The sequence below is a fragment of the Limulus polyphemus genome, unplaced genomic scaffold (assembly GCF_000517525.1).
Source record: "Limulus polyphemus unplaced genomic scaffold, Limulus_polyphemus-2.1.2 Scaffold848, whole genome shotgun sequence".
NCBI lineage: Eukaryota > Metazoa > Arthropoda > Merostomata > Xiphosura > Limulidae > Limulus > Limulus polyphemus.
This window is the reverse complement of record NW_013666458.1, coordinates 137961-157880: the sequence shown is the minus strand read 5'-3', so window position 1 is coordinate 157880 and position 19920 is coordinate 137961. Positions and strand designations below refer to the sequence as shown.

At 33.2% G+C, this 19920-nt stretch overlaps 1 protein-coding gene across 2 annotated transcripts in view; it reads right to left on the bottom strand.

Annotated features, from left to right (window-relative positions):
- LOC106460847 overlaps positions 1–19920 on the bottom strand; it is a 44971-nt gene that overhangs the window by 6968 nt on the left and 18083 nt on the right. The window contains exons 2-5 of one of the 2 annotated variants that reach the window (XM_013920591.2): positions 17396–17495; positions 16429–16499; positions 996–1163; positions 163–291 (exon numbers count right to left, since the gene is read on the bottom strand). In XM_013920591.2, the coding sequence (XP_013776045.1) occupies positions 1011–1163; positions 16429–16499; positions 17396–17495 (324 nt within the window). In that variant the 3' untranslated portion in view covers positions 163–291; positions 996–1010. The remainder of the gene's footprint in view (positions 1–162; positions 292–995; positions 1164–16428; positions 16500–17395; positions 17496–19920) is intronic. The other variant, XM_013920592.2, reaches the window with a different exon arrangement.

The following is a 19920-nucleotide window of genomic DNA, read 5'->3' as shown; positions in this document are numbered from 1 at the left end:
ATATATATATATATATATATATATATATATATGATTAATTTTATTAAAAGTTGATGCCCACATTTCAGATTCAACATTGGCTTATAAAGAAATACAGCATATTACCTTTATCAAAGGAATTGTTTCACATTTTACCTATCAAAATATAAGCTTTAGACTTACCTCAACGACGGTTTGTAGGATCCGTTTACTTCCAGATATATTCCAGATTCGTTGATATCATTTTCGGGATCGTCTCCTTCTCCATAACATTCATATCGTTCCTCTCCGTCACTGAAACTGAAAGTAGGACTAAAAACAAAATAACAAATAATAAATTATTGTGCTTTATAACACGCATACCTTCTAGTAAAATAGGACAAACAATATACATGTTCAAATTAAAAACTTTACAAAACAAAAAAAGATGTAGTGAGCATCTGACAGGAATTTAGAAACTGCTAAGCTTCGGTTAAGCTCATGTATAACCAACAAAAGCCATAATACTCGTATCGAGTAAAACAAAACATTCAGTAACATAACACCCATCCCATCTAGTCAAAGTGGAAAAAGTCGTGATTTAAGCCCCAACGACCCAAGGCACGTTTGATGAGCGGAGGTTCTTGTTTGAATGTTATCATTCTTGTCGTTACAATATAACCGAGTTCTAATATTTATCTAAATATATATTTTACTTCTTGAGATGTAGGGGTCGCATACGTTATAAAAGATATTGTTTGCGACCACAATAATTTCTTCCCGTTACTGATCTCTTGTGTTAACTGTTCAAAAATAACGTTGTATATATAGCAATCGTGTCAGTCAGGTTGTGTGCTTCCTTAAATTAATGTTGGTATATTATTTCTAAATATATGTTTTATTTTATGATTTATAGAAGTACAGGTTGTGAAACATAGAATACTAAGATTAGAAAATAAATGATAGAGCTTAGTAATATTGAAATTGAAATCATTATTTCACCTCAATACGATTGAAACTACTTAAAGAATAAACACCTGCTTCTTTTATCTTCAAAACCCAAGAGATCGGCCAGTGATGTCGCTAGACGGTGCTACAGTGCTGTTTGTATCAGTAACCAGCGCAGAGTTTGACGCTGGAGTTAGCTCATCTTGTGACATGACACAGTCATTGGTTGCAGGCAGTAAAGTCGCTTGGACGGAATTCTAAAGAAATATACAAGTAAAACGTAAAGAACATGTCATTATCAGCTCTAAATAAAACTGATAATTTTAATATTAATAATAAACGACCTTATAACACCTAATTTGTTATTCCTCTTCAACTGGACACCCAGCGTTTCGTTTTACAGCTTCTTCAAAAGTGTTCCACTAAAACGCTCTTGAAGAAGCTGTAAAGCGAAACATTGAGTGTCCAGTTGAAGATAAATAACAAATCTGATGCTATAAATTCGTTTATTACTAGTATCAAAATGTCTTTTATACACAAATATGCATTACAGAAATTAAATAAAACTGATAACTTTATGTTATTTTTAAACAAAGTTTTATGATGTATGTTTTCGATATTGTAAAATGCAACGTCAGTGATATAATTTATATTAAACATTCCAAGATGTATTCATGCAGGTTCAAATACAACCAGGCATACTAAGTTTGAAAAGATAAAGCTATAAATTCAGTTCCACACTATTACATCAAACACAGTAGACGTGAAGCAGTACGTAGAGTATAATACAGCGGAAGTAAAACTACAAAATCTAACCATGACTTACACTATGCGTAACTCGATGAGGCAGCTAATAAACTAGGCTTGCGTAGGCCTAACAATAACAAACGGACATAAATAAACCGTACACATTTCACCTTACAATTATCGATGTGTGTACATCGACCTGTTCGTACTGGTGTTCACCATTAATTGTTGTTCTTAAGTTAATATAAATTCTTTAAGCTATCTAATCTGTCATAGTAATTGAATATAGCTTTCTTACTTGTGTCAACGCAACTTAAGGAATATAAAAAACGACAAAACAAAACACATAACAAACAAATCTGTGATAACCTATTTAAAATATTATCTAAGCTTAAACAAACGCTGTTTGACATCTATATTTGGATATTCTTCAAGCGTTTTGCGGCCACATTGGCAGGATTTCCTTATGTATTGAATTGTTGCAGGTGTTACGGAGGAGGCAGTGTTCACCACCTTCTGGTTAAACTGGTTCAATGGTGGGAGTGTTTCAGTAGAAAAAAATGATCAAAGAAGTGGACACAGGATGTAAAACCTGTTTCTATTTTATGAAATTATTCTACTTGTTGTATGGCCAAATAATTTAATACATTAGCAGTACAAAATTAGACTTATACTTCAAAATTATATCTTACTAGTTACTGAGCAAAATACTTTAAGCCTAGTAGTGGCTGTACGTTCCTACTAAAGTTTAATTATTTACATTCATCCAGACAAAAGACGGAATTGTTTTGTTTTAAAACAATATCAGAATTTGTCATTATACACTTAAAAGCAATCATGCACACACGGATACAATAAACAAGCTAATTCATTTCAACAAATTTGAACAATAAGGAAATCATAGTTTACCATTTTCTCCTTCAAACAGTGTAACTTATTTGATTTTTCACAGATTGATATTGTAGAAAAATAAAATGTTAACTTATGAGTTAAATATTTAAATTTGAATTTCACTGTTGTACTGGCTTCGCAACATCAAATTGTTTTTCTGAAATAGTAATATTAAACACTACTTTTCGACCAATCTTTCTGCAATTAGGGCCCGGCATGGCCAGGTGGTTAGGGCGCTTGACTCCCAATCTAAGGGTTCGAATCCCCATCCCACCAAACATGCTCGTCCTTTCAGCCGTAAGGGGGGGGGGTATAATGTACGGTCAATCCCACTATTCGTTGGTAAAAGAGTAGCCCAATAGTTGGCGGTGGGTGATGTCGACTAGCTGCTTTCCCACTAGTCTTTCACTGCTAAATCGTACAGCTTTGCGCGAAATTAAAAAAACGAAAAAAACACAAAGCTATACAATGGGCTATCTGTGCTGTGCCCACCACGGACATCAAAACCCGGTTTCTAGCGTTCTAAGACTAACTGCTGAGCTATCGGGGGGGGGGGCAAAATAACAAGGAATAATGTGAAAGTATTTAATATGAAACAATATGTTAAAGAGCTGAGACGTTTCTCTATCACAGGAAACCAGAACAGATGTTCAGAAACTACTTAAGGATGTCATAGAAGTCGAAACAGAATAAAATATTTTTACTATAGATAAAACTGTTTCAGTTTTAGATTTAAACGGTAAAATCACAAATAATAAACAATGGAACTATGACGTGATAATATCTGGAAATTGTTTTATACATCGAAAGAAAAAAGTAATGTTTCGGTTAACAAACCGACATTAGTCATATCTGCATCTTTCTACGGTAGTCCCCGGTGGGTCAGCGGTAAGTTTACAGACTTACAACGCAAAAATCCGAGGTGCACACAGTAGATAGCGCAATGTGGCTTTGCTCTAAAAACAAATGCCCCAATCCTAAAGTCAATGAATCAAACTATGTGATATTTAGAGTTGAATTGCAATACCTTTTTTTATCTTTTCAGAACTGAAGATGTGGACACATCAATGGTGCTCATTTAAACATTTGTTGTCCACGGATTCCCAGCCTTATCAGCCATCAGTAATATATCGATACATTTGATATGTAACTTCGATCACAAGCGTTTCTTTGAAAGGCAAAAACGTGCCTGAGACATCTATCGGTCTTTTTTGCTTTTACATAAAGACATGTGCAATGAAAACGTGATCCCCAAGACATTAGTTGGTAACTCTACTTAACCTATGCGAAACACGATTATAGTCTTTCCAGTACAATATTTTAATCTACAATAAATAACAACGGCCAGTTGTGAAAATTTTATCGCAAGTGAAAAAGAATCAAATTTTTATATGTTACACTAAATATAAATGTTCAAGAAATATTTCCATACGATTGTATGGTGAACGTTCTGAATGAAATGGCCTAAGCCCTAAAGGATTAATTGAGGAATGGCACTGACAGTGACTACAAGAATATATAATGGTGGTATTGTCCCATTTACCAAACTGAAGTAACACACCCATGAAAAATCTGGATGACTAATCAGCCTTAAGACATACTCAAAATAAGTGTGCATTCCCACATTATGTTTATTTTTTCTCGTTATTAAACATTATAATTTTCCTACCTTTCATGCTTCGAATTCTGTTATTATTTCTATACTCTTTTACATAATAATCTAAAACACCAATAAAAATTACCATCCTATATGAAAACACAAGGTTTTTAAGTTTCTATTAATTAAAAACTTGCCCACCAGTCGCTGAACGAGCAGTAATGGACTGACACACATTCTGAGAACAAGGAAACACGCAGACAGTTTTGTGGACTGAACGACAACCATATAGGAATAGGGACAAAGAAACCGAATATTTATGGGTGGTCACACAAACTTTCTGAACAGAGGAACACGTAGAATGACTTATGGACAGAACAACAACGATATGAAAATGGGAGCAGACTGAATAACCGCCGGATGGACAAACTTGTGGATAAAAGGATCAAAATATGTAATATAACATGAACGAGAGGAAGCTAGCATTTTCTGATGTACAGGGTTATTCAGAACACCTTTGATAGGTAAATATTTCATAAATGTAAAGGTATAGGATATTTTATTAATATATATCATACATCCAAAATGTCAATAGCAAAGGCTTAGACAAGAACAGTCAAAACATTTTAAATCAGAAATTACCAGAATTATTTCTCAATAACAACAGTTGTACGCTTAAACGTACCACTTCCATGCATATTGAATTGTACTATAGAAGAACCTAAATCCAACCATAGCAAAGGTCGTTACACAAAAGGTGCGAATTTTGTATAAACAGGTCATTAAACCCTTAAAGGGTTTAAAAGATTAAAAAGAATTGAGATAAAAAGTCCCTACATAAGGTAGCATACAAGCCTTGCGCTGCATCTTCTCCCAAATAATCTAAATAATGACACATTTTCAGTTGAAGAACAGTTAACATGGCCCTACTGTGAGGAGAGTGTCGCCAGAAGCCCGTGTTGCTGCCAGATTCTATCCCGAAGAGTTTCTAAATGAACGTCATCTTTCACATCAGATGATAAAAGCTATGTGTGTCAGCGGCTGTGTACTACAGACTAATTTACGTATAAGCGCTGTGCGGGTAGACCAATAACAGAAAGCAATACTGTTAGTATTTGTCACATTTGGTCAGCATTTTGAACACTGTTAGGATTTTTACCACATCTACTTTTATGCCTATAACTGTTGTTGGTGTGGAGCGACTTTGGTAGTATTTGCTTTAAAATGTTTCATTTTGTATGTGTTACACCTTTTCAAGTGATATTTTTTGGTGAATGATGAATATTAATCAAAGTTTCGAAGGATAAGACCTGTAAGCTGACCTTGGAATACTACAATGATATTGTCACAGGTACTCTTGCAACAATTAATTCTATAGCATTAACATTTATCCTCCTATAACCCATCATTTTTGAATAATTTGCTTGTCAATGAGCTTCTGAATCATCCCGTATACAGGGCTAACATTAAGTTTTGTTGTAATATTTATCTTGGAATTAGTTTAAAGGGGCCCAAGCGTAGCCCAGTGGTTAGTGTGTCTGACTATAGATCTTTGGTCTCGCGTTCGTGTCCCATGTCCCGTTACGGCGAGAAAAAAGAGAGAAAGAAAAAGGCTCTATACTTTAGGGTTGTGGGTTGTTACAAGGGTGCAGTCAAATACCACTGTCCGATTAAACAAGAGTTGACGATGAGAGCTATTGACTAACTGCCTCCACTCTAGTTCAGCGGTTCTCATTTTGTTGTCTTCGCACCACTGGTCGTCAATGGAAAGGTTGCATAATTGATAGTAATGAAGCGGAAGTACAGTGTATAGGTCCACCTGTGGTTCGGAGCAAAAAACGTTTGAGAACCAGTCTAGTCTATCAATTCAAAATTAGTAACAGCTAGCGCAACTAGCACAAATAAACACAACAGTTTAAAGGGAATACATGAGTACAAGAGTAAACAGCAGTTTAACTAATATGTATTTTTGTTTTCTACGTGAATTTAAACAAATAAATATTTGTCTTTTATTTTTCATCAGGGTGTTTGAGTTATGACCTGACCGTATAATCGACAAATGAAACAACACGGCTACATTCGAGAAAATGATAGGATGAGCATGTTAGAGTAGTGTAAATGGTACACACAAGATTTCAAACACATATTTCAAAATCCTATCAACTTCAAGAAATGTTTCAGCTAAATACTTGCAACAAAACAAACTAAACAACTCTGTAAATGTATTTTTACTCCACTGATTCAACGTTAAGCTTTGGGATTGGAAACCAGTTGTGAACATACAGTTGTGGGATTTCATTGTGTAGTTTTGGGCACACAAACAAATATTTCTGTGAAACCAGTAACAAGTCTTCTCAGAAGGAAAAACAAAAGCTGAGCAACCAACAGAAAATTTTCCTGGCTCTTCAGTCTAACGATCAATAATACTTGCCACTTACTTGACTTAGAAAAAAAGTCAGGTGTATGTGAAATGGCATACGTAAATTTCAAGGTATGACACAAGCTGCTACAAAGCACATGTGGATTGTATAGATAGTGAGAACACTTACTGCACCAGTCAATGAAGAATTCTGTTTGCAGCTATTTTACAACTAAAGAATTACAACGAGGCTAAAATGCTAAAATAAGCACGTGACTTGTGTCCATTACACTTTATCTCAATTAATATAACAAGCTTGAATCAATTTGACTTTATCGCTTTGGTAAGGAAAATTGTTACTAAAAATATTTACATTTTGTATGTATAGTGTTTTGATACCTCTTTTGCTCACCATAGAGTAGCATGAGCGAACATAGGTTCACTGTTGTTTAGTAAAAGACGTCTCAAAACACCATACATATAAGTACATATTCCACCACTGTATCAAGCCTAGTCTTCTTATTTCGGTTTGCCCTTGCCCATAGTTACTGATGAGAGGTGAGAATTACATATTGGGCTTCATATAAATGTTTAGTCTCTTCACATTTGCAGCTAAATTGAAGAGCTTGATCAGAATTCCTTATCGTAATTTACTTATAGTAGTTAAATATTTGTGCTTGTTATTTCAGCAGTGATAGAAAATAAAGCATTTGAAAGTAAAATGTATTGGGTTCACTCAATTCTATTTAAAACAGTTCTAATTCTTAAAAGTTAAAAAAATAAGGATCTGCAAGTTATGATTCGAAAAAAATAGGAGTTAAACAGTTACGGGTTTGTATGAATCAGTTAACTATAAATGACTTGTGTAAATTGTCATATATGTGTGTGTGAGAGTATTTCCTATTATATATATATATATCTAATCTGAATAACATTGATAACAATAAATTCTATATTTTCTTATCTTATATATATATATAGATATACACATACATGATAAGGATCTACCGGTTTATTATTGTAGCTTGTATAATATTTCTCTTTGCCCTGATTACATACCCGCGTAGCAGTTATATATATTAGTTTTTTCTGTTTTGTTTTTTATTGCTTTACTTCGACTAGACGCTAACGTACCTCAACCTACCTATACAAACAACGTTACTTTTTCTCCATCCCTGGAATTATATAATGGTAGCTTCTACTGTTGAAATTAAACTCTGCATTCTCCAGATCAAAAGATGAAGAACATTTATATACCACTTGATACATTAACACCTAGATTAAGCTGGGCTAAATGTTAAACTTTTCAAAACGTTACTGTACAAACCGCATAAGAGCAGCAATAAAACTGAGTTTCCTCTACCGTTGACTTAGCTCAAAGCTACGCTAACAGAATTCAAGTTTCGTATGAACTGAGTTTACGCAACGCCTTCTAGCTAACCTGTTCACACAGACGTACTACAAGGGAGATTACCTTGGCCCGAAAGGCACGGAAAGAAATGCCTTTCTACTGCTTTAGCTGAAGCATTGTCTCAGGCGTGCATCTATAGCATGTTTCGTATTACTATGCATAGGTCAAGTAGAGAGTAGATCCATGATATTATTATGTCTAACTAATACATCTAACAATATCAATACTGATTTTTTAAATAAACTGTTCTCCATCACTAATTCTATAAATTATATATATTTCCGAAATGAAAAGTCGATAAATGACCATAACGGGGGTAATCAGACTTGACCCACGGTATTTTCGTTACACCGCCGACATGTTTGTTTTCGAAACTTAGAAGACAAAAGTTAACGAACTAATGCCGGACTGGTGAATATAAGTAGTGTCACCAAATGTGACGCATTCTCTCATGGCCTGAAAAATACTAGATTTGGGATGAAAAATAATTTGACAGTAGAAAAAGTTAAACAAACTAAGACTTTAGACATTGAATATTATTATTTATTATAACATATAGAACATGAAAAGACACAGAGTTGTACATGATAAATTAAATCTTACATATATATAGTGCTCAATAACGTAAAAAATGTGATTTGTGTATTATCCGTTCATTTCGTTGGTTCGAACTGATAACTCACGGCAAAGTGCCTACTCTGTGATAGTTGCTCCTAAAATACACAAATTCTTCTCAGTAATAGCTCTTAAAAATACATCAAGGAAGTGCTTCAAAATCTTCTCAGTGATAACTCTTAAAAAGACACAGAGGAAGTGCTTCGAAATCTTCTCTGTGATAACTCTTAAAAAAGACACAAAGGAAGTGCTTCAAAATCTTCTCAGTAATAACTCTTAAAAAGATACAAAGGAAGTGCTTCAAAATCTTCTCAGTGATAACTCTTAAAAAGACACAAAGGAAGTGTTTCCTCTATGATAAATACTCCTAAAGTTACAAATTCTTGTCAATAATAGTTCTTAAAAAGACACAAAGGAAGTGTTTCCTCTAAGATAAATACTCCTAAAGTTACAAATTCTTGTCAATAACAGTTCTTAAAAAGACACAAAGGAAGTGTTTCCTCTAAGATAAATACTCCTAAAGTTACAAATTATTGTCAATAACAGTTCTTAAAAAGACACAATGGAAGTGTTTCCTCTAAGACAAATACTCCTAAAGTACACAAATTCTTGTCAATAATAGTTCTTAAAAAGACACAAAGGAAGTGTTTCCTCTAAGATAAATACTCCTAAAGTACACAAATTCTTTTCACTGATAGCTCTTAAAAAAGGACACATATGGAATTGCTATCTCTGTAATACATATCCCAAGTATAAAATTTCTTCTCAGTAAAAGCAAATAATAAGACACACAATGAAGTTCCTCCTTTGTGATAAGTATTCTGCAAGTACGCAAATCATTTTAAATAATAGCTCTAATAAGACACACAGTGAAGTTTCTTCTCTGTAATATGTACCCTCAACGCTTGAAGTTGTCCTATGTAATAACTTTAGTGAAAACAAAGTAAAATGTCTCCTGAATAATTAACATGTCTGAGTTCACAGTAAAAAAAAATCGTTTGTTTCCTGAAGATGTAGCTTTTATTAGTTCTTAGTGATTAAATGTCTCCTGATGAAGAGCTCCTCCGAGAGACCTTCCAATTGTAAATATGTTGAAATGTCTCCTGAAGATATAGCTTTTATTAGCTCTTAGTGATTAAAAATCTCCTGATGAATAACTACTCCAATGGCAAATATGTTGAAGTGTATCCTAACAGTTCATGGTGAAATTCACGATGAACATGATTCCATGAATTGGCTCCAAATGAAACACGTGAAGTGCTTTTTTGAGGTTTATTATCTATGGTAGCCTCTGATCAACGCAGCGTAAATTTTTTCATTTATTTCACAGTTCCCATGTTATGCCTCACATCAAGAAGATCGAGGTATTCAGTTTTAAATATTAAATAGTACACTGAACATATCGAGTTTATTTCCTTTGTATACTTTATATACTTCTAAGGATTAAGTTTGGATTTGGTTTTTTTGTTTGAAGTTAAGCACAACGCTACAGAATGGGCTATCTGTGCTCTGTCCACCACGGGTATCGAAATCCGGTTTCTAGCCATTGGGAAGGCTAAGGATTAATGACCACTTTAATTGTATGGTTTTCCTTCATTTTTGTTGGTATCATCAAAACTTGACCAAAACTATTGTATAACTTAAACTATGTATATACAATTATTATGCTTAAGTAATTAATTCGTCTAAAAATTAATACTATTTGGAATACCATACTAATTAAATATTATCTTAAAAGCAATTATACCGCTTTAGACCAGAAAACGTTGTTTTGCACAGTGCTTTACATTCTTTAGTTCTTATAAAGGATTGTTTTTGTTTTTGAATTTCGCGCAAAGCTACACGAGGGCTATCTGCGCTAGCCGTCCCTAATTTAGCAGTGTAAGACTAGAGGGAAGATACATCACCACCCACCGCCATCTCTTGGGCTACTCTTTTACCAACGAATAGTGGGATTGACCGTCACATTATAACACCCCCACGGCTGAAAGGGCGAGCATGTTTGGTGGGACAGGGATTCGAACCCGCGACCCTCAGATTGCGAGTCGAGTGCCTTAACCACCTGGCCATGCCGGGCTTCTTATAAAGGAACCCCAATTAAGTGTTGCTTCATCATGATCTTAGCACTGAAAATATATATTAATACAAATTAGGCAAACAACATTGTACAGAAAATAGTGGGACCTCAGTTCCTCGAAAAGGTAGACTCGCCTCCTTTTTTTTCCACATTACGATCTTGTACACGTAAAGGGAAATACGTTAAAAGAATATACGCAAGCTTTAATGATCTTAACGCTGAAATATATATTAATACAAATTAGGCAAACAAATATTCTTTTAACGTATTTCCCTCTACGTGTATAAGATCGTAATGTGGAAAAAAAAAGAGGCGAGTCTACATTTTCGAGGAACTGAGGTCACACTATTTTCTGTACAATGACACAAGCTTTAATGTTAGTAAAACGGAGCCTTAACGTTGTAGGTAAATACTTCTTCCATTGTATACTTAATATCTTTAAATTAATGTGATAAAAAATTTAAAACGGTTGCAGATGAAATGAAACAACAAGTACACTTTTTTTAAACGATTAAATGTGCCGCTGTCGGCAATATATTCTCGGGCCATTTTTTTAGATATATCAATACAAATAAAATCGGAAGCACTTAATTGATTAGCATTTAACGACAATCTATTGCCCAAGTGACCCATGGAAACTCTAGGACCACTTGTCACATGACAGCCAGCAAGTGAATGACGAATAAGACCGCTTATTCCATTCTTTGAATTTGCCAGTTCGAAATATTCTTTTTAGGAAGACAAGTCTTATGGGAAATAACAAAACTAAAATTTCTTTCCATGTACAGGACATTTGCCAGGTGAATTTTTATCAACAGAATTATTGCGTGACACAAAGCATGCAATTATGTCACCACACCCACGTTAATGACAACCCCCACCATGTACTGTGCTATTTGTTCTTTCTTTTTTCTTAGAAAGGGTGGGACAGGATAGACTATAGTCTATCAGAGTTTACGAAAATATATCTATCCTGAGGGGAGGGGGATGCTGGAAACAATTTCCTTAAGTAATGATGTCTGAAACTTATGTTTTTTTCTGTTTAACAGTCGGTATTTTCAACTCACTTTACTTTTTGTACCCTTCGCTTTTCCAGATTACTCGATCAAAATAAGTTTGAAATTACAAGTACATTGAAATGTTAATAAGTCTTTTTTCAAAGTCATTAATGTCTTCGGTTTTGGGAAATGGTTTGTTTGTTTTTGAATTTCGTGCAAAGCTACACGAGGGCTATCTGCGCTAGCCGTCCCTAATTTAGCAGTGTAAGACTAGAGGGAAGGCAGCTAGTCATCGCCACCCACCTCCAACTCTTGGGCTACTCTTTTACAAACGAACAGTTGGATTGACTGACACATTATAATGCCCCCATGGCTGAAAGGGCGAGCATGTTTGGTGGGATGGGGGATTCGAACCCGCGACCCGCAGATTGCGAGTCGAGCGCCCTACCCACCTGGCCATGCCAAGCCTTGGGAAATGGAGCAAAATAAAGTTCTGTGGGTAACTTTGAGTACCAAAGATTTATCTTATGGTTTTTGTTAAAAGGTCATAGGGTAGTAAGAAAAAAAAATTAGTCACATGATGTTATGTTGATCCATAACTTCCATAATAGTCATGTATATATATATATATATATATACATATGGAAAAAATAAAAATTTGAGTGGTATGGTCAACAGTATCAAATGAAAACTCGTCTCTTTGGTGTGCATGTTGACCATACATTTGTTTTTTTTATATATACAGTTATTATGAGTTTAGCCATAAATGAATGTGGTCATAGAATCCCAATGACATCGCATGACCTATTGTGTTTTGTATTACCCTATGATCCCTGAACAAAAACCACAAGAGAAATTTTAGGTACTGAAAGTTGCGCAAGGGGCTTGTATCTATCTATATCCTACACTATAGGAATATTATTGCTTTTGCACACCCACACTGAAAGAACGAAAAACTTCGCGCATTATTTTAACCTTCTCTAGCTAATATTGTTATTTCTTGTATGAGGTATTTATTTTTCCATCGAAAAAACAAACATTCTGCTTATAATGTTGCAACCATTATAATAGTTAACATGTCTGGTCGTACCGAGAAGTTATGTTTTAAATGTATAACTAGGTTACAGAAATTTAGTGATAAAAATAGCGAACGTTTGTGCATCTCACTTAATGAAAATTATGTATATCACTATGATGGTTACTCACATAAAAAATAAACAATATTTGTCTATTTTACATATTCATTATGAATGTAAAAATCCACCTGAAGCTGATAAGTGACCAGTTGATATCGCTAGGTTTTCATATATTGTTATATATTCCTCATTGTTTTGATACATAAGTTTTTAAAATAGACCGATCTGATGCTGCTGTGTGATTACAGACTGGTCTGATGTTTCTGGTCATCACAAACCAACTTGATGTTGCTGTGTGATCACAGACTGGTCTGATGTTTCTGGTCATCACAAACCAGCTTGATGTTGCTGTGTGATCACAGACTGGTCTGATGTTTCTGGTCATCACAAATCAACTTGACAGACCGATCGATGTTACTGGATGACCATAGATCAACTGATATTAATGGGTGATAGACTAGTTGGCATTGTTGGGTGACCACAAACTGACCTGATGTTGCTGAGTCATCACAGATTTGTCCAATGTTGCTCGGTGATCAAAGACTGGTCTGATGTTTCTGGTCATCACAAACCAACTTGATGTTGCTGATTATCACAAATCAACTTGACAGACCGATCGATGTTACTGGATGACCATAGATCAACTGATATTAGTGGGTGATAGACTAGTTGGTATTGTTGGGTGACCACAAACTGACCTGATGTTGCTGGGTCATCACAGATTTGTCCAATGTTGCTCGGTAATCAAAGACTGGTCTGATGTTACTCAGTGATCGCAGATTGGTCTAATGTTGCTCGGAAATCACAGATTAGTCGTATGTTGCTAGGTCGTTACAAACCATTGATGTAGCTGGGTTATCACAAACGGACTTGACAGACCAATTGACGTTATGCTGGATGACCAAAGAACAAATGATTGGTCTGATGTTGCTCGGAGATCACAGACTGACTTAATATTGCTGGGTGATGACAGACTGGCTTGAAATTGCTGGGTCACCACAAACTGGCCTAATATTCTCGGTGATCCCAGACTGGCCTGATGTTGTTAGGTCATCACAGACTGAATTTATATTCCAAGCGAAAACATTATTTTTTTCTATAAAATTAGAAGCAGTTTATTATCGGCTCCTTTAACGTTGATTTCACGCCTCAGTTTCAAAATGAGTAAATTTTCTTTTATACGGAAACTTTGTTCATCAATGGTTCTTGCTAACATCTTAAACAAATTCTCTTAGGACATGTTCAAGTGAACTATATTTAATAGGGGATATTAGATTAGCATGTTATTTCACTCGCGTTATCAATCTTCTTTCATTAGAACCAATGTAGCCTTGCTGACAACAAGGACAGGTGAATTTATAAACTATAAATAATAATTGTAAAGCAGAAATATGGTTTTGAAATTAAAAAAAAAGACTGTAGGCGATAATTAGGTTTAAATATACATCTCAACTGTACTGGATGATAAACCCTTTTAATAATATTCTTCAACCGATTTTTAGTAGTTAAAGAATATTTACACATATAGGGTAAACTGATAATTACAGGATACTTAGATACTTCAAATGTATCTTGTGTATTAACATTTCGTTTGTTTAAATAATTACGAAGTATTCTATCAATATCAAAAATAGAGAAGTCATTCTTGCATAAAAACTCTTTGATATTATTGAATTTTTTATATAACACTTCATACATGTTAGATATTTTATAAGCATGATGAAAAAAAATTTAACCAAGTTTTATTTAAACAAATTAAAAATAAAACTTGCAAAATGAAAACAAAGGCCTGAAAATATCGTTTTGTGATACACTTCACATTCGAAGTTAGCATTATTATTACCGATTAAAGTGCCCCCAAAATAACATTTATGCTCTTCCTGATGTTCTGCTGCAAATTTTATACTTCTTCAATTACTGTTCAAATATTTAAGAAACTGGGAAACCTGACTAAAATTCTCAAAGATGTCAAAGTGCCATCAACACATCTACAATAGTAAAGAGGTTTAAACTGTTGCGGGCAAGTTTCTAACTACTGTTTTTCATAAAAACACAATCTCCAAACTATGACAACATCATCAGTGTGATCATAAAGTCTTCCATTTAGAAGAAAGTGATATTCTTTAAATGCAAAATTCATTAAGTTCAGAAAAACTTCTTTAGGAATAGTCACATTGTTCGAAACATCGTTGTAAATCAAGCTGGCACTTAGCTATATGGTATCTTCCAACGGTATATTTTTGTATAATGATTCAACATCAAGAGCAGCACAATGCGCATTACTATCAAACTTCAACTGTTGTATTTCTTGGGATAATTCTAAACTGTCCTTTAAAGTGTATTTATTGATGGTGAACTTTTTTAGAAATTCAGCTGAAGCATAGTTGTAAGTTCTTATGTTGGAAACAATAAGTCGTAATAGAACTCTTTCTTTTTTGAAGTTTAGGTAAACCGTAGAAAATTCCTGAGTGACTAGCTGTTAATGTAATATTCAAATGCTGTCTTACCTTTAAAATGTTATATTTCTTTAATATCAGTAATATCTTTGCAATATAATCTTTCTTTTAGCAGTAGGATCATTAGGCAGTTTTACAAATTTAGTAGAATCGCTATAAATATCCTCACCTCTCTTTATATAATAATTTTTATTTAGAATTACAGTGCTATTCCCCTTGTCAGATTTATATATCACAATCCTCTCATTTTTACTTAAATTCTTTAAAGCTGCAAATTTTTCAGGACTTAAATTCATAAAATTTTTATATTCACAATTATAGTTACTAAAAGAAGTAAGAGGTATACCTTTTCTCTGAGTTCTAATATTACTAAAGGACTGACCAGATTCACACCCGATAAGCTGATGTGACAGTAAGTGCAAAAACTGTTCATACTTAAGCTTATTAGGAATACTAAATTTAAAACTACGAGCTAACGCTTTCTTCTTTTAAAACATATTTTGAGTAATTAAAAAATAACATTAATAGGATGTTTTAAAATAAATATATATATCTCACCAAATGTTATTTAACATAACCAATTGTTCGTTCCTCACCTTTATAATTTTTTTTATTATTTTATGATTTGATACAAATTTTAAGTGTATAAAGTCCTAACGTTCTAATAGGTTGTTCAATAATTGAAATTCCTTTATGAATAATCTTGACAAGGGTTTCAATAATTGATGTTTTTGTTTAATTTCAAAATTCAGTAATTCAATTTGAATTTTTTAATATTGTCTAGAGTATTGAAATTGAGAAACAGAAACTTCAAAATGAAGAAACCAATGAAATAATTTTAATCGTTGACATTCATTAAGAAAATTATTATAAAATTTATTTCTCAAAAATTCTCTCATTCGGCATTTCTAAGTTGAATTAATACATTTTTGCTATATCTATTTTTAATAATGTTACTTACATTTGTTCTTAGGAAATCTTAAATTTATTATAGATTTTAAGACTAAAAAACTGCCAGCTATCATTTTAACAACTAAATCATGAAAAAATTCATCATTCAAAAATTAAATATATATATATATATAATGTTTTTATTTTCTCTATACATTCTGTTTTAAATAAAACATGACAAACATGATACATATTATGACCATTTTCCCAGTATTTTCTTTTGGAGATTTACACCTATTCAGATTATACGTACTTCTAAAGAGGTGAATGTGAAAGAGACTTACCGGTTTTGGTGAGTACGTGTTTTTGTCGTACCAGGAATTATCACCTACATCAGCAAGTTCATTGTAGCCATCTAGTGGGTATAAAATAAATTAGTATCAAGATGTCAATAACAGGTTTCCTAACTACAAAAAAGTGGTGTGAAATTGTTACTAGTCTTTTGTAGAAGTTTGCAGATTCTAGGCGTTGAAAACTTGCACAAGTTAGACAAATATGATGATTATAATCAGGTTAAAATGTTAATATGAAGTCATGTACGTTTGCAGATATACTGAAGTCAACCATAGATCTATTACCAAATATCAAACAGTGAATCCCAAATTATACGAGCAACGTCATGGGTTGACGTAAGCAAATGATGACGTTTCATTTTGATAACTGCGCCACAATGACGTGTTTTATTTTCAAGTTTTCGGAAGCTGTCGTTTTATTAAAATAAAATTTTAATTAATTTAATATTAATATGGAGCTGCTTGAATATATTAGAATCAATCAATTTTTTTACTGTTTTAGGGGTTGTACGAGAAAACACATTACAAAGACAAATAATTTTATTCTGTTTGATTTATCATTCTCTCAAAATGGACAAGTCATCATACAAAAGATCACACACGAAACATCTAAGACGGTCAAATAAAAAATAATAATAATAAAGCTTCAGTTGTTTGATAACTGAGAGACAAAAAGATAATTTAATTTAATGAAAATTAACGATTTATAACTTATTTGAATAATTATAAACAAAATACTTCAAATTTAGGAGCTGTAATTTTACAAAATCAAAACTATTTGCTCAAATTGTGAAGAACTTTCGGTGTTCAAGAAAAAATTAAGTTTTTCACTCTTATATAAAATGTTATTCTTTAATTCATAAAAAATAAGTCTTTAACCGAATTATTTTGACTCAAAAGCTTTATATCATCAAAATCTGATTATTAAGATATAACAAGCTTAGATAGAAAAAAATACTTTGGTGTCGCAGGACTGAAGTAACTCCCTTGCAGAAGTCTGGAAAACTGACAAAACCCTGTCCCCTGGGATCGAGGCACTGGATCAACTGCACCATATCCTAAAATAGATTATAAAAGTTTCACAATGAAGAATAAATCACCGAAATTAAAAAAAAATAATAAGAACAATATAAAGCTTATCTTCAAGCGAAAATCGCCAAAACACTGAATTAACTCAATTTTGTTGAAAATCGTGAATAGACGTGAATACATAATTGAGCTTTTCCAAGTTATATTAATATTATTTCTTACACTCAATCATTCATTATTCGTGGCTCATTTTAACCGACATATATTGACTAAATATCTAACTTCTTACTTTTGACTTAAAATATGCAAAGACTAAATTTTCTTTGTTGACTAAAGAAATTTACGTATACCATCCTGCGTCGTGCCCGAGTCTTTAGTTTAGTTTAGTAGATGAGACGGCCTAAATTTTCGGTTTTGTACTTTAATTTTCTGTTATGTTCATGTAATTTTTTAAAAGGTCTTATTTTAGTGCTGCCATCTGTTGCAAGTGGAGTAAAACCCCGGATTTTTTTTTATTTCGAGTAATCGGGTACAAAAAGTTTAAATACTTAAAACTCCTTAATATTATCCTCATTAGTAACCAAGTCACTTTCCAACTACATTGTCTTCATGATTTTTGGAGATGATGTAGTTATGAAAATAAGAAATTGGTCAAATCTTTCCATATTATAATCTATTCTGAAATATTTTTTTTATTTGATTGGGATTAACAGACTTAACTCACATGCTCTCGTTAAAATGCCTTGCACTGAATGACTGAACTCTCGAAAATCTGGCACTTTTCAAACATAAACAAGAGGATTATCTTTTCGCGAATCCTGCTACAAGCATTAGCAATGAGCCTTTAATATTTTAGTTAAAATCAATACTAAAATTAGCTTGGTTTTGGAACTTCTACTTAGGATTCAAAATAAACTTGCATAGTAGCTCACCAGAAGAAATCACATGTAACATATCTTAATCATGTCTTACCACCCCATACCGATACATAAAATGAGTCAGGACAGAACGAATCATTTCGGAGGCAGAAATTATTATTATACTCTCTCCTCCCCTTCCCCCGGTGGCTCAGCGGGTAAGTCTAAGAGTTTATAATGTTAAAAATTAAGTTTCGATACTCGCAATTGGCACAGCCCAGGGAAGACATTATGTAGCTTTGGGTGTAATAATAAACTAATTCTCTCAGGACAGCAGAGAGCTGAGTGATGTAATAAATGTTTTCAATGAACAACAAGTTTATTTAATGGTATAAATTACAAATTCATCGTACAGCCATAGTGATATATTGTAACCAATGAAGGAAATATTTTCAGATATATTTTGTTTTATAGAGGCCTACATATTGCAGTCATTCATACAGTTTAAATCGAAGAGTTTCACCTTATTAAAATTTTAACAAAATCTCTGGTCACAATTATTAAAAACCTTATACTTTTAAAGTGAAGTTAATGAAGCCGAATATGGTTTCATGGGAATTTCAGTGACACACAAGTACGATTCACAACTAACGATATTGGTAAGATTTTAAAATACGCGAAACATTAAAAGATTCAAGAATTTACAGAATCTATATGTTCCACATACAAATATTCATATAACACGTATAGTTCCATGAAAATTACTGACGTCAGCTGTTCGGAAGAAAACCTATACTTTAAAGTAGAAGTAAATTCGCGTAATAAACACACGTACGTCGAGGAAGCAGGTGTATTGTGAGACTTACGTAGCAATGCAGCAAAAGGTTTTATATTTCACGACAATCAACATGTCCTTTTTTTCTGACGACTTTAGTATTTGAAGTTTCCTACTTCTGACAAGTTGTCGCAGAAATTCGCGAATTTAGTAAAATTCATCTATATTAATATAAGTTTTCACTTGAAATTATTAATTCTAATGGAAAAGCAACAAATTGGAAATTAAACAAAAAATGGTAACATTGTACGAAACAATGGCTTTCGATCATTAGTTGATATTAAAGTTCCAACGAAACTGATAGATATTCTATCTCGTGTACACTATGAAATGTAGTCTTAACTTTTCCATAAAAACGTAAGATTAAATATTCCTATGTGTGTATCTCTATGTCTGTGTGTCAGTGATACTTTATGGTACCGAAATGTTTGTATTACCATGGTGACTTCAAATTATAAAACAATGGTCTGTTCATTCCAATCTGATCGAAACATTTCACACGTACCAAAAAGTAAGTTAGAATAAAGGTCGCTTTCGAATAGTTGGCTATTCTTCTTCTTCAGGATAATAAAGGGTTATGTTTAATGAATGTGATGAAATATATAGGCACGGATGTCGATGTCACGTAAACCGGATGTTCAATATGAGTTGGTTTAAGTGACATCGACATCGGTGCCTATATATTTCATGATACTCATTAAACATAACCCTTTATTCTCCTGAAGAAGAATAGTCAACTATTCGAAAGCGCTCGAGTTTTGG